At 42.3% G+C, this 15699-nt stretch overlaps 1 protein-coding gene across 1 annotated transcript; it reads right to left on the bottom strand.

Annotated features, from left to right (window-relative positions):
- Positions 1 to 7974: 7974 nt before the first annotated feature.
- LOC306787390 (protein HEG homolog 1) lies at positions 7975 to 14614 on the bottom strand (the record flags this gene model as incomplete). The annotated part of the gene is made up of 12 exons (XM_079282509.1): positions 7975 to 9192; positions 10056 to 10251; positions 10492 to 10579; positions 10677 to 10714; positions 10911 to 10953; positions 11732 to 11866; positions 11976 to 12109; positions 12200 to 12258; positions 12346 to 12455; positions 12581 to 12679; positions 13477 to 14205; positions 14428 to 14614. 12 exons carry the CDS (start codon positions 14612 to 14614, stop codon positions 9043 to 9045), a joined length of 1968 nt encoding a protein of 655 aa, XP_079138635.1. The 3' UTR covers positions 7975 to 9042.
- Between the last annotated feature and the right edge of the window lie 1085 nt (positions 14615 to 15699).

Raw genomic sequence — 15699 nt, 5'->3', positions numbered from 1 at the left:
GAGCAAGAATATTGGACTTAAATTCATCAGGTGGCCTCAACATGAAACCTAACGTTGGTCAGGGTCTGTGTGATGAGTAAACAGGCAACTAGCACCGTCTCAAAATCAGCTTTAAAGGGTGATAATAGATCCGTGTTGTGGTTGAAGCTTGTTCTGCTGCCCCCAAGTGGCCAGAAAAAAACTTTTAATATGAAAAGATAACGTATCTGAGAAAACTTGCAAATCAAATTGTTCAAAAAATTGTCATCTTTGTTTGGATTTTGGAGTACGAGCTTTGAAAACAGCTCAAAAATCTTATTTTTTTCATTCAGATCTCCAGGGATTTACCTTATAAGAAAACGGATTGCTAGCTTTTTAACTCAAACGTAACACAGGCACCAATTGGGATTAAAAGATGATGTATATGGTCACCACTGTTGAGAGTGAAAGCCGTAGCCTCCCCATTTGGCTTGATTCCACGTCAACATGTTGTGGTAGCTAATTGGATCCGATGGCTTGTCTCTGATAGAGAGTTCCCTTCCCCCGCCTGAGCCTGGCAGGGTTGAAGCTACGGTTGTAGCAGCCCACCTCCATCTACGGAGCAGCTGCTTGCTCTTTGTCTGCCTGCATGTAGCTCATGCAGCCGACACACAGCATCTCAATGATGGGTGTACACACACACACACACACACACACACAGCTCGACCCCTCCATTCACATGATAATGGTGGGTGTTTCCAGCCATTCTTTTTGCCCCTTGTGCCCCCCTGAGGACACAAAGTAGTGCACTACATACATAAACATGCCCTGAACATGCAGACGCATGAGATTTCATTCCATGTGACGTGTTGTTCCTCATACTAATGCACATGCTAGATTCAAATCAAGGTCAAATAATGGCAAGAGTCCCAAACTGGTGTTGGGGTCTGACTATATGGCTTCAACATGTGCTGTGAAACAAAGAATCAGGTATCCCCTTTTGCAAGCAAAGGTTTCATCCTGATTGTGGTTTGATGAGCACCAAACCTCCTCTGAATGAATTTCACATTCGGGTGTGAATTCCCCCCCCCCCAAAAAAACCATGGGTTCCTGAAGTCACCTGAATTCACCGCTGCAATCTCATTGGCCGAGAGCCAAGACGCCCTAGGACCCCTGTGGTTCAGCCACTGTTCTACAAAACTGCCTATCTTTGTTTGCATCCACGAAGCGAACCCGTTTATTCCTGCAGAAGTGAAGAAGAAGACTTCTTCAGAACGAGAGACCGAGAATTTCCACTCTTCACCAAACGCCACGTCGACTCCGGCCATGAGGACGCGAAACTCCCTTCTCCAGACGACAGTGATCCTCTCTCACCGAGAGCATACCTCCCGCGGCCCGCAGCCGTGCTGCCCGAGCCCACGGAAGCCCAGAAGACTCCCCTCACTCACCACGATTGCATCGTACCGTAAGGCAAAATAGAGTCTGGGCAGAGTTAGAGAGAGTTTAATTAGTGTTTATTTTGTCTTGTTTGTGTGCTTAAAGTACTGTTCATTTTTATAACGTGGTGTATGCTTAATAATCGCCGACGCGAACGACACACACACACACACACACACACACACACACACACACACACACACACACACACACACACACACACACACACACACACACACACACACACACACACACACACACAGCTTTGAGCTAATCTAGCTACGTGCTGAACAGCTGCTACCACATGTAGACGCCGGGTCTCCTTGTTGGCTCGCCACCATTTTGGGTCTCACGCATGAGAGACGTCACCACGTCACCACGTCCCAACTACGTCACACGTCACTGAGCTGTTCCCTCGCTCCCCCCCCCCCTTTGCTCACACACACCCACCCAAACACACACACACACACACACACACACACACACACACACACCCTCTTTTCAATAGTCTGTTGATTTTAGATAGCGTGCTCGTAAATGTATAGTTGTTGTTAGTTTAGATATTAGTTGATCATTAGTATTAGAACTTAATAAACTCTGTTATATTTTAACGAGCAGCTGTCTGTGATTACTTGGTGCATGCGTATTGTGATAATAACTGTATATGTGGTCTGTGCTCGAACTTCAACCTCCACTGTCACTCCGAATGTGTAATAGTACTCAGACTACTGACATTGTGAGTGAACACTAATTATGAGACTTCGTTTTATCGTTTGGTTATTGGTCCCTGTTCACAGGGTGGTGCCCCGTTATTATTAATAATCATTAACAATTGTTACTGACATTAATAATCTATTGATGTCAAGAATTCAGTTTCTTAGATGCTGATAACCCAAACACGCTCCTTTACGTTTCCCAACACTGGTCAGGTGATGGCTTTGTGGGAAATTCCAGATTATTTTATAGAGTTACATCATTTATTATTATTTATAAATGATTAACCTTCGCTGAATAAGTTCCTATAAATAACATGAACATTGTGTGATATGATTATTATTACTTTTTATTATTATTATTTTTTTGATCACAGACTGGTGATCGCACATTCTGTATTTTAATCATTGGAAGCAGCAGGTCCAAGCTGTCTGCCGACCCCACAAACAGGTCATAAACCATCCGGGTGTGTTCAGTGAGCTCCAGTTGGGACGGAGCTGACATCGGATAATGGGACACATGCTGGAGATTCTGGGAGCCATTATTCTACAGATGTGTTGGCGTCACAGAATGATGAAGCCAAGTATTCACTCACAAGAACAGCAGGAGACATATGGCCTGCAGTGAAGCAAGTCTGCCTCATTACCTTTTCTTTCACATCCGCCCCTCTGGCATCTCTTCTCTCATTTGTCCTGTAAGCAGAACGACACAACAGAAATGACTGAAATGGAATTATTTTATGCTGAAAAAAAATATCTGGACATACACTTTATTTTGTAAAACAGAACAGAGCTGAACTCAGATAAAAGAACACACTTAGGAACTGCAATCATCTTCTTGTGTGCAGAATAAACTCCATACTGCGATACAGCTGTCAGCCCCATTCAGAGCACATAAAGTGCTTTATTCTCTATGGAAAGAGAATTAAGGGAGGTATCAGATAGAGTGCTGAATAAAATCGTACTTTCAGGTCAATCTATACTTTGATGAATAAAGCAAAGAAAACACTGCAGAGTTTACTTGAGTTCCATCATTTAAATGTCACGTGTTTCTGCTGTTTTGTTAACTGCACATTTGTGTGCTGCTCGACCTGCAAGGTGTGGAAGATGAATAACGCATCACCTCTTTGTATGATATGAACTAAAATCATATTTATCGTCACCTTTCATCAGATCATTGCTGTTTTTCTGTAAGTGAGAGGCTTAATGTCCTCTCAGACTGATGTCTGCCTGGCGCCAAGACTTTCTCACTGTTCCTTCAGCCTCCAAGAGTCATCAACAGGATTGTCTGTCAGGCCTTCACAGCATTATCTGCTGGCAGATAACTCCTCCAAGGCCTCCGACTGCTCTCTCCTCTCCACCGTCTGAGATCATGTGGCGTAGATGGGAGGACAGCAAATCAGGTTGTACAGCCAATCAGATTACAAAGCAAAGTAGAGTAAAGTATCAAAAACAACGTTGAGTCCATATTAGTCCAAAGAGCAGGGGCAGGGCCGGTGCCTCCGCTACCAGGAGCTAAAGGTGATCCTGTTAGCATTAGAACCTCACTGTGACGCGACTTCATATTTCACCACAGAATGACCACAGAGTGACGAAAAACAACTACAGTGTGATACAAAACGACCACAGAGACACAAAACGACCACAAAGAGACGCTAAATTACTAAAAAAGCCCCACAAACTACAAAAGATAAGCAACAACCAGTTAAGTACCGATTTTACACGTTCAAGTACAACAATAACAATTTACAATAAGGCTAAATTCATTGACACGGTTTGAATATGAATGTGAGAGTGAATGTGAGAATACAAAGGACTGGTAAACTGAGTTTAAATGGCTTTACACTTGAATCCATCTCTGGCTATAATTGCATAGAGGAGGTAAACGGTATCTTCGGACAGTGGAGTTTTTTTGGGCAGCTGTTAGTTGAGATCCATACGGTTGCTGGTTTCATAATTTGCTGTAGTGCACTGGCTGCTGCAGAGCCACATTAGCGAAAGTGAATTACAGCTTTCTGTGTGACTCAATAGAGACGGAGGAACGGAAGCTGAGGAGGAGAACGGCAAGCGTGTTTCCATTCACAGCAGTAAAACAGTAGAGCAGGTGGCCTCAGCTTTGTGGGCCTTTTTGGCTCAGGATTTATTAAGATCGTTTTGTTGGCTATTGTCTCCATCTACTGCAGTTAAGAGCTCCTTAATGTCCGTCTCAGACTGCTTCATGTGCTGCAGTCTGTCCGTTGTTTGGTTCCGACGTCCCAGAACGAAGAACTGTAATATCCTCAGACCAGATTTTTGTCATTTTTATTAACTCGCAAATAAACTCTGATAATTAAATCCAATGTTATGAGCAGTTGAACTTTGTTTTTTAGACAGATTAACTGATTATGAATGAAAGAAGTTGTAGCTCATCCTTTTTGAACAAACATTGAAGGGTAGCTTCAGTTAGTGTTCTGCCAAAAGTAACCAGATTATTATATTATAGTTACGTCTGCAACTAATGATTATTTTCATTATATGTACATCTGCTGATTATGCTTGATTACATATTTTTATTTTTATTGTTTTGTCTGTAAAATATTAGAAAATTGGTGGGAAAAAGCCCAAGACAAAGAAAAGCAGAAAATACACATTTACAAAGATGGTACAAGCAAATGTTTGAAATGTTTGCTTGAACAGTGACAAATGATTATCAAAATGATTGATTGAACAATTCATAAATTGACTCATCTCTGGTTTACTTGCAAAGATTTTAAAAATAATTGAGTCTTAAATTACAAACTCAATTGTACGTTTTTTAGGTGTATGCTGGCCAAATAACTTCTGTGTATTTTAAGTCATTCATTTTTAAAATACAGCAGCATACAATATGTTTAAATTGTGATATACAGATTGAAGAATATGTCCCTATAGCCGTGCCTTCACTTGTTAAGAAGAATTGGACTGTGGAACTATTCCAGATGTCTTCAGTGGACCGTTTCTTCATTAAGAGGGAGGCAGAATCAATGAGGAGCCACATCTCTATCTCACTAGAAGTGTGGGAAGATAGCTGAAACAGGCCTGATCTGCAGAGTACTGTATCCTCCCTCCCTGAGAACAGCCTCTCAGGGAGGGAGGAAGTTCCTCAAGTTGGCAGTCTAGCTCGCTTATCTCGTTGGCTCGATGCTTATTGGATTGCGTGCCCATTCCCACCGCTCCAGCGGGTCAAATGACTGGGATGTGTAGCTCGCGGCCGCTAAGTGGTCTATCGATCAGTCGGCCGAGCCTGTGGGCTTGATGGGATGTGCTGCAGCAGACGGGTTGGCAGGTTGGTAATGGGAACAAAATACGATGCATTCCTCCACAGCCGAGAACGGCCTTGGCGGACAGAGAGAGGAGTCCATTACGGAGAAAGTAGGAAATCAAGTGTACAGTATTATTCAAGTTGATGGGGAATTCTGTTCTTCACACTGTTTATACATTGGAATTTGGAAATACTGCTTTGTTTTATATTTTGACCACCAGGTTTATGTTACACACTGAGTTTGGAGGATATAATACTTGGCTATATCCCACAAAGCAGAAGATAAAAAGGATTTCATAATGTATTTCTCTTGTTTTCTCAATATTTTTTTTAAAAGCCAGAGATCTTACAGAGCGCTTGTTTATCCGGCTCCCTGATACATGCAGCTGCTACATGAGTCGATGTTTGTGTGAACATAACTGGGCTTCAGTCTAGTTGTCCAATACTTTTGACGAAAGCATCGATATCCAGCAATCTCAACTGCTGCTTACAACAGAAGATGAACAAGCCAGGAGAATAATCCCATAACTTACCCTATTAATATTACATTATGGGTTCAAAATGTATTACTCTTGGTAATATAATGTAGTAAAATCCATTTCATCATCAGGTGAATTACATTTGGGCTAATTTATAGACATTAATCTTTACTATTAATAACCAACACATGAAGCACTGCCTCTGGCAGTCATCCAGGATTCATAGAACCGTAGTTACATCCGTAACTTTCGTTTTAAAGGAACACATTTAGAAATAGAAATAGATCAGACTGAGAATGGTCATAATTCTCAATGTCCCTCATCACAACACCGTCACTTCCCTAGTTTAAGTAATGCCGCGGGGTTAAATCGATCACACATACATTTTTAGCTTGAGCAGATTTTCTGTTGCTTTTGTTATTTTACTCACACACAAGTGTTAAAATCCAGCCCTGCAGCTGGCATTGATATTAAGCTACAGATCAGGATGCTGCATCCTGTAAACACGCACATGTTCACTCTAAACACGCAAATGAAATGAACACACCACATGTGCGTCTGATTTGTTGCCCCCTGTATGCCAGTGTTTCAGTGACCAGGTGCCCAAGATGAAGGCCTGGCAAAGCCAGATTTAGCTTCCAGGCAAACCAAATCCCAGCATTTCAGAGCCTGTGAGGAGCAGGCTCTTATACTGTAATGCCAACACAGCCACACAAACAGCAACATACAACTTCTGAGGCCTTCAAACACCCCGTCCCTCAGGCTGACACAGAGCTGCACAGTAGGCAGGGAGCCGGAGTATTTATGGGTAAAATGCACAACCCTCCACCTCCAGGAATACTCTCATTAACTACTGTGCTTCATGTAGTCATTCATTTAGCGCCTTCTGCTGCCATGATATGCATAACTGCGCCAACACTCAGGCCCACACATCATTATGTTTAATTGTGATGATGCAAAGCATGTATGGCTTTTGCAATGAATAAAAAAGTTGAATTCATGCAGATTTTCAGACATATTGAATTTGAAAACAGACAGTTTTATTACGTTTTGGTGAATATGTAAACAAATGAAGACATTATGCTGAGACAAAAAAAATTAATTGACATGTGCCCTCAATCCTAAAGATGTGAAAATAGTAAATTATTTTAAACTTTGTATTGTAGAACGACGCGTCTGATTATTAATAAGAAAACAGAAGTTGTTTACACTCAGTGTTACTCACCAAATCCCATATAGATAATCCTTGAGGTATGACACAAACGTTGGAATATTTCTTCCTTTGTAAAACATTTGCAAAACCGATTTATTGAGTATTAAAAATCGAGAATTGTTTGCGTTCACGTTTGCTAGTCTTCTTCTGTCTTTACTGGCATATCCTGGCGCGTTACCGCCACCTGTTGGTCAGAGGAGGGACAGCATCGGTAGGACAGAGGGTGGCGTGCGCGTGCACGAGATAAACAAGACGGGTGCCCTCTCATAGTAAAACAGCTCCATAGAGCTATTAGAGGTTGTTTGATTGACGTAATGATTACTTCCTCATTGTCTCGGGTCTACTATTGTGTATGTGAATGATTATTGTTATTATTAAACCAACTAATTGTTTTCCTTTGAATGTTTAATTTTCTTGTGATTTCATTAAAACATAATATGTAGAAATGTCTTGACGTTGTAATTATTCTCTTTGGGGGAATGTATATTTGCACATTTGATGGAGGTACAGAAATGACCATAAAATAGTGTTATGACACCAAATAAGGAAATATGCCAACCTGAATAAGGCTGTTGGTGCCTCTAAGCATGGATTGTGCAGTGGCAACTTGTACCAACATTTTCTACGTTTTTAGCATTTCACAATGAAATGTTTTATTTTTATAAGAGTGGCTTAAACCGTCCTTTTTTGAAAGAAAGAATATGTCATGCTTTATATAGTAGATGGACTCTACAGGAAGAAGTATTTTTATTTTCTTGTACAATAAACATAATTCACAGACAAAAAAAAAAAGAATGCAAAAAACGAAATTACCCTCATGGATAATTTACAAAAGTGTACTTCCGAAACATATCACAGTTTAAAATCATGTTAATGTGTTTGAGCTGTTAAGACAACCCGGGGTCTCCATGTCCTCAAACACAACATGACGGTTAGCTAGAACAACTCTTCAGATATCAACAAGAGACTGGTGAATCAGAGTTTACCTTCCTTCTCTACATAGATGATGATTAGTGACACGAAGAGTCTGCGAAAGAGACAAGGGTTTCACAAGGGTTTGAATTATGGGGCGATGAAGTTGTTAAGGCACTTATATCGGGCAGTTATACTGACTACATTCATGAGAAACAAGACTGTTGTTTAAATTAATTTATTTCCATTGCACACACACCCACATTCTGTTCCAAAAGATCTTCAAATATTTACAAAACCTTTACACACTTATGAAATAGTGCACTGTCTCAGACACACAAGGATAAATATATCTCGGAGTTTGTAAAAGAAATGTACACAAGTGATCATTGGCACATCCAGGAGACAGGCTTTATCACCAGCTGTGCACGTTTCCTGTTTGTCAAACAGACGATTAAAACAGGCACATTTTGCAAGTGCAGCTTCAACAAATACAAAATACTCAGCTTTAGCCGGCTTTGTAAGTCCCTTTAAAAATACACCAAACCAGGGATCCAGCCCTTTTAGTCATACAAGATTTATTTTTCTAAAAAAATTATTATAAACATAAGAAAAATATCTAGTAGCCCCTGAAAGCCCACATTCAATTTACCTTTGATTTAAGAGTAAAACTGGTGGTAAACTTTAAATACACTTAAGTGCAATTAGCAATACAAGAAGCTTAATTTGAAAGACGAGAGAATGATTTACTAAAAGCATAAAAAAAGTAAAACGTACTTTGTAAAACAGTGTGATAATTATACTGAGCAACAGTGACATCTACTGGTTATGATCAGCATCATTTAGCTCTTTCCAAAGAATACACATGATGCGCCCTAATGTTCTTGCTCGTACAAATTAATCTCTTTGGTGGCTGTTTCAAAGTTGAGTAATGTCCTTTGTGATTTGTCATTAATCCAAGCACGAATAATGTATCACTAACCCTGCTCAGGAAATGTGCCTGAAGACCCAGAGTTTTAAATCAGTGGCTTCTTTTTGAACCCATTTTCCTCATTCCAAAATGGATTCAGATGAGTCTTTCTTGCCGTCTCCTGCTAAGAAGTAGGGGTTCTCGTGGCCTTGAACCAGATAGGAGTAACGGGATGGGGTTTTACCTTTGAAGGTGTTCATTTCTTCCGGGTTGAGATCGTATGATCCCGACTGAAATGTCAGTGGAAACAGTCAACATATTAGTATTTGTCAGAGACGTTGTCAGATGTAGAGACTTCAACCATTCATATAAAAACACTCACAAAAGCCAAGCAAGTAACGGCAGTCACCAACCTACTCCCAAACTAGCATCAGCTGAGATTCTTTGAACAGTCACTCTCTACATTTACATGTAGATGAAAGCACACGGCTTCCCACAATAAAAGCTTTAAGATTCTTCATCAAGCTCCCCATCACCTGGAAACCCTGCCACTCACTGTGGCCTTTCTAAATCATCATCAAGGGGCATCAAGGCGAATCGTAAAACTAACAGCAAAGCCATGCCTTACCTTTTTCCATCCTGTGTTCTTCGGCTGAAACCCCTAAAGCAACACACTGGGAGTGAGGTAAAGCAGGGAGCATGGGAGGGAGCTACGTGCTAGTACTATATATATATATATATATATATATATATATATATATATAAACACACATTGTGGATGATTGGATTAAACGTACTGGTGTGCATAGGATTGAAAACAACAAAGCTTCTAGTCTATCTATGTGATCCAGTGAGCATGGATTTGTTGATTTGCTGGTCAAATGACGTCCAGGTGTCTCGGGTTAAAACTAAGCTAAATGTGGCACCAAAAAAATATTTCAGTGTGAAGTCAGTCCAAACCTCACAGTGAAATGTAGTCATTGTAATGATGTTAAAATAACAGTTATATAGCATATAGATGTCTAAAAGTTAAGCCCAGGTGCATTTTTCAACAGTGAACAAACTAAAGGCTGATTTAGTGGATGATCGATGCTGTGAGTCTGGGGATTAGTGGTAAGTAATTCAGACGACAAAGGACTGTGTGATAACTCACCAATCCGTTGGTTTGAGGCTTTTTGTCCACCAGTACACGAGTGCTGCCCCCTTCTGACATCTCTATGGGAGGAGCTGCAACACAGTTAGTGGTGGCGCGGGGGATGGGGGTGATGCCGGTGGGCCAGGGCTGGTTTAAGTCACCTGATGAGTATGGACTGCTGCTGTAGTCTGACTTGCTCTTTGTGCATCCCCTCCTGATGTACAGACAGGGAATGTAAAATGTGCATGCTTTTCTTTCAAATCAAACAATGAACTGATCCTTCTAACAAGTATTATTCAACTTATTCCTCTGCGTCATAGAGCTCCAATGTTGTCCAAAAACTATTAAAAACGTTTGCACTGGGTTTTTTTATTGCCATAGCCATATATTTGTTAAATATTTTCAGGGAAAATGTGGGTCAAAGTGTGAGCATAGCAGTTTTTTATATCCTCACCAGCAGTAGTATATGAGCAAAGCCAGGACAACGATGAGAAGAACTCCTCCCAGCACACAGGAGATGACCACCATTGCCAGCAGCGACGCTGTAAACACATATTTAGATTTTAATGGGTCAGTCTGTACCTGTTACTACTGCTGCTGCATTTTGTTTTTGCCTTTCACAACAGTGTTGTTACTCACAGTCATTGCAGTTGAAGCCAGCATATCCAAATGCACATCTGAAAGACAAAATAAAACGGTTAATCACAATATTTGAATTCAAGAGCTGTCCTGCTGCATATTAAAGGAGCTTAACATTGAATCCAAATGACGGCGCCAACTTCACATCAACATGTGCCACATACACAGACATATACAGCTACCTGCACATGCAAAACTGAGCCTGTAAACAAAATGAAAAGTGTGTGTACTCACGGTTGGCACATGTTTCCCACTGCCCTCTGTCCACTTGGACACGCTACAATGAAAACACAATCATTTAAAGACACACACACACACACACACACACACACACAATGTTCTGCACAAACAGACAGATAAAAAACATAACAAGCTACAGTTTCAGACTACGTCACAGTAGAGGGAGACGGACAGTACGCCTGGTTGCACATGATGCAATGAAAGTATGAGCATAATGGGAGCCTCTAAATATAGAGACTGCATCATGACCATTAAAAAAACAAGCTTATAATGGTACATTATGTATTTCATGGGAAAGGAACTGCATGCAGCATTTGCTTTATTTGCGTCTTCCTATAGCTGATCTCCTTGGACACAACCCTCCACAGAGAGAGAAAAAGCTGTAATTCTTCCACGTGTTTCCTGGGAAACAACCCCTGTTTAAAAGAAATAAATTAGAGAGATAAATGAAGTATGGGTCAAGGGTTGGCATTAAAGAAAAGGCTCCAGCTCTTGACCTTGTCTCCGAGTCTCGCTCCCTGTTGTTTCTCCCCCTCATTCTCACACACAAGTAGGATAAGAAGGTTCTGTACCAGTTCTCTTAACTGTAGATCAGCTGGGAAAACGTCTCGTGGGCTTGTCTCAGACGCTGTGGGTCGTCAGTTCTTATATGAAGCTTTAATAATCTATCGTGCCAGGCTAGCAGAACATTGTAAAGATTTCACATTTCATCAACATAAAAGACAATACTAGAGCATGTTCCAGTGTGCTTATTCAAACCTGATACTAATCTTGATATAAGAGATGAATAAAGAATATTAAATAGTAGTGTTTACCTCTGCAGCTGGTGTTTGAGTACAGGATGGAGATGTAGCCCGCTTCACAGGAACAAACAGCCCGGCCGTTTGAATTTGTGCACATTGTAGTCAAGACATCACAGGGTAATGGCTGCTGCTCACACAGGTTGGTACCTAAAACAGAGAACATGTAAAATAGGTGTATAACAAAAAAACTTCTTCATGAAATAAGAACCTGCATATCAGGTTATCATCCAAAATCAATCAGTGTAGCTTTACTTACCTGTAAATGTAGCATTAGCCAACAATGCATTTGCTGAGCTGGCTATAGCGTCAATAATGGCCTGATCCACAGACGTTTGAGTGGCGGTGGTTTTGTCAAATATGTTATTTACAGTGGCCCGCACACTTCCTGGTCTGGGGAATTGAAGAGAAGCACCAAAAAAGGTTAAAAAATAATTTGTGGCATAATATCTTTCTGCATTAGGAGCAAGACGAAATACTCACTTAAGTTGCACAACATCAGATTGTTTATACCCTGGCTCATTTTTGAGGGCATCTCTGAGCTGTGAAACGGTATAAGCGCGTGGTTTAGGACTGAGAGAGAGCATTTACTATCGAAATTCAAAATGCTTCGTGAGCCCACAACCTACCACTGCTGAGATCCGAGCCGCCGTCTTCTGGAATATTCTCGAGGACCTGTTGCTCATCTCATTTTCAAATGGCAAGGAGATGAGATGAAGTTGGCCGGAGAACATTTGGGCTGAATGAAGAGGACAGGAGAGAATTAGGCGAAAGCCTTCCCTCTACCACCCTGTTATGTTTTCTGTTCAATTCTTCTCATAATTTCTCATCTGACCAGACTTGAAATGTTGTTTATGTTCTTACCAGGTGCACAGCGGCCATCCACCAGGACGCTACCAGAGAGACACTGGCAGGTGCCACTAAGACACTCACTTTCAGGTGGGCACGGGACAGTAGGACACACTGATAAGAGTTGGAAGAAAAATTATGTGGCCATCTAATTTTGTTTTTATCACGTGAACTGAATTTGTCAAAACTTACAATAACTGTTCTTTTTGCCACTTGAGAGCAGCAAAAACAATTTGAAAACAAAATGTTGACATGTCATCACATTTCAGTTGATATGGCAAATTTGTGAGCAAACAGCTGCTTATTTAGACATCCAGCAATATAATCACTCACTTGGACCTCCACCTGACGAATGGAATTGTGTGAATCTGATTCACACTCCTTTCGGCTTTGTTTTAGTCTCTATAGAATCCAGGAGGAAATATCCACTAAATGATCCACTATGTTCGCCAGCTAGTTGCTAACTGTGTCTATCTGCCGTTTAGTGCTGAGCGGGTAGTGTACAGTGGGTTCATCAGAGCTTTCATGCTGAAAAGAGCTGCCTGCTTTGGCCGGAAACAGGGCCATGAAAGCAGTGAGAGCCAAACAATGCAAATCACTTTAAAGCTCCGTAAAGCCGAGGGAGGGGAGCTGCAGATTTAGATAACGTTTCATATTGTCAACTTTTTTACATTATCATTTGATTTTTGTTATTGTACAAATATTGATTATAGCCACTTAATTGCAATACAACAAATATTCTCTTTTTTCTCTTTAAACCATTTCAGCACAAAAGACATAAAAGGAATTATCTCCTGCAGAGTGGGTCCTTGTGTATGCAAGGTTGAAGGAAATCCGTTAAATTTTTCTGATTGAGTTGATTGATGAAATAATGCAGCATGCAACATAATCCTTTGGAGAAAAGTACAAACCTGGAGGGATGGGTGGGGCTGCTGTGGTGGTGTCTGTTGGTCGCTGGGTGGTGCCAGTGATGGTGGTACCAGTGCTCACGGTGGTGGTGGAGGTTGGAGTGGTGGTGGAGTTGTTGGTGGTGACGTCAGTTGGTCGCTGGGTGGTGCCAGTGATGGTGGTACCAGTAGTGACGGTGGTGGTGGAGGTTGGAGTGGTGGTGGAGTTGTTGGTGGTGACATCTGTTGGTCGCTGGGTGGTGCCAGTGATGGTGGTACCACTACTGATGGTGGTGGTGGAGGTTGGAGTGGTGGTGGAGTTGTTGGTGGTGACATCTGTTGGTCGCTGGGTGGTGCCAGTGATGGTGGTACCACTACTGATGGTGGTGGTGGAGGTTGGAGTGGTGGTGGAGTTGTTGGTGGTGACATCTGTTGGTCGCTGGGTGGTGCCAGTGATGGTGGTACCAGTAGTGATGGTGGTGGTGGAGGTTGGAGTGGTGGTGAAGTTGTTGGTGGTGACGTCTGTTGGTCGCTGGGTGGTGCCAGTGATGGTAGTACCAGTACTGATGGTGGTGGTGGAGGTTGGAGTGGTGGTGGAGTTGTTGGTGGTGACGTCTGTTGGTCGCTGGGTGGTGTCAGTGATGGTGGTACCAGTAGTGATGGTGGTGGTGGAGGTTGGAGTGGTGGTAGATGAGGCTGTTGTATTGCCACTAGCTGGTTCAGTTGAATGAGTCAAAGTGGTGTGGCCTGTCACTGTAACATTAAAAAAAAGATCAGTCCATGGACATTCAAAAAGAGAACTTCTTATCGAGCTGGTTAGATATTTCAAACAGCTCTGCATTTAGCATCCTACTTGTCAAGTGGCCTGATGCAGCTTCAACTCACGGCCCTCGCTGAATTCCTACTTACCTGCATGTTATGTACATTATTTTTTGTAAGAACAAACATCAACACTCATCATGCTGTTAGTCCTACCTCCTGAGGTTGTTGTTGAGGGACTACGGGTGGTGGTATTTCCAGTAGGGGGTGCGGTGCTACTGTCTGGGGAGGTATTTGTAGGGAGGGAGCTGGAGGTGGAGATGGAGGTAGGTGAAGAGGGTGGGGGTCCTGTGAGTGTTGTGTTTGTGGTAACAGTGGAGGATGAGGGTGAAGTAGTGGACATAAGAGTCTCAGGAGAGGTGTTAGTAGAGTTTGTTAGAGTAGTTGTAGTTAGTGCAGCTGTAGAGTTTTCTGGAGTTACTGTACTTATACTTGTGGTGTTGTTGCTGGTTTGTGTGGTCGGTGTACTTGTGGTTGTGTCATTGCTGGTGTGTGTGGTTGGTGTACTTGTGGTTGTGTCATTGCTGGTGTGTGTGGTCGGTGTACTTGTGGTTGTGTCATTGCTAGTGTGTGTGGTCGGTGTACTTGTGGTTGTGTCATTGCTGGTGTCTGTGGTCGGTGTACTTGTGGTTGTGTCATTGCTAGTGTGTGTGGTCGGTGTACTTGTGGTTGTGTCATTGCTGGTGTCTGTGGTCGGTGTACTTGTGGTTGTGTCATTGCTAGTGTGTGTGGTCGGTGTACTTGTGGTTGTGTCATTGCTGGTGTGTGTGGTCGGTGTACTTGTGGTTGTGTCGTTGCTGGTGTGTGTGGTTGGTGTACTTGTGGTTGTGTCGTTGCTGGTGTGTGTGGTCGGTGTACTTGTGGTTGTGTCATTGCTGGTGTGTGTGGTCGGTGTACTTGTGGTTGTGTCGTTGCTGGTTTGTGTGGTCGGTGTACTTGTCATTGTGTCGTTGCCGGTGTGTGTGGTCGGTGTACTTGTGGTTGTGTCATTGCTGGTGTGTGTGGTCGGTGTACTTGTGGTTGTGTCATTGCTAGTGTGTGTGGTCGGTGTACTTGTGGTTGTGTCGTTGCTGGTGTGTGTGGTTGGTGTACTTGTGGTTGTGTCATTGCTGGTGTGTGTGGTTGGTGTACTTGTGGTTGTGTCATTGCTGGTGTGTGTGGTCGGTGTACTTGTAGTTGTGTCGTTGCTGGTTTGTGTGGTCGGTGTACTTGTCATTGTGTCGTTGCCGGTGTGTGTGGTCGGTGTACTTGTGGTTGTGTCATTGCTGGTGTGTGTGGTCGGTGTACTTGTCATTGTGTCGTTGCCGGTGTGTGTGGTCGGTGTACTTGTGGTTGTGTCATTGCTGGTGTGTGTGGTCGGTGTACTTGTGGTTGTGTCATTGCCGGTGTGTGTGGTCGGTGTACTTGTGGTTGTGTCATTGCTAGTGT

The sequence above is a fragment of the Melanostigma gelatinosum genome, assembly GCF_949748355.1.
Source record: "Melanostigma gelatinosum genome assembly, chromosome: 13".
NCBI lineage: Eukaryota > Metazoa > Chordata > Actinopteri > Perciformes > Zoarcidae > Melanostigma > Melanostigma gelatinosum.
This window is presented reverse-complemented; position numbering and strand designations above follow the sequence as displayed.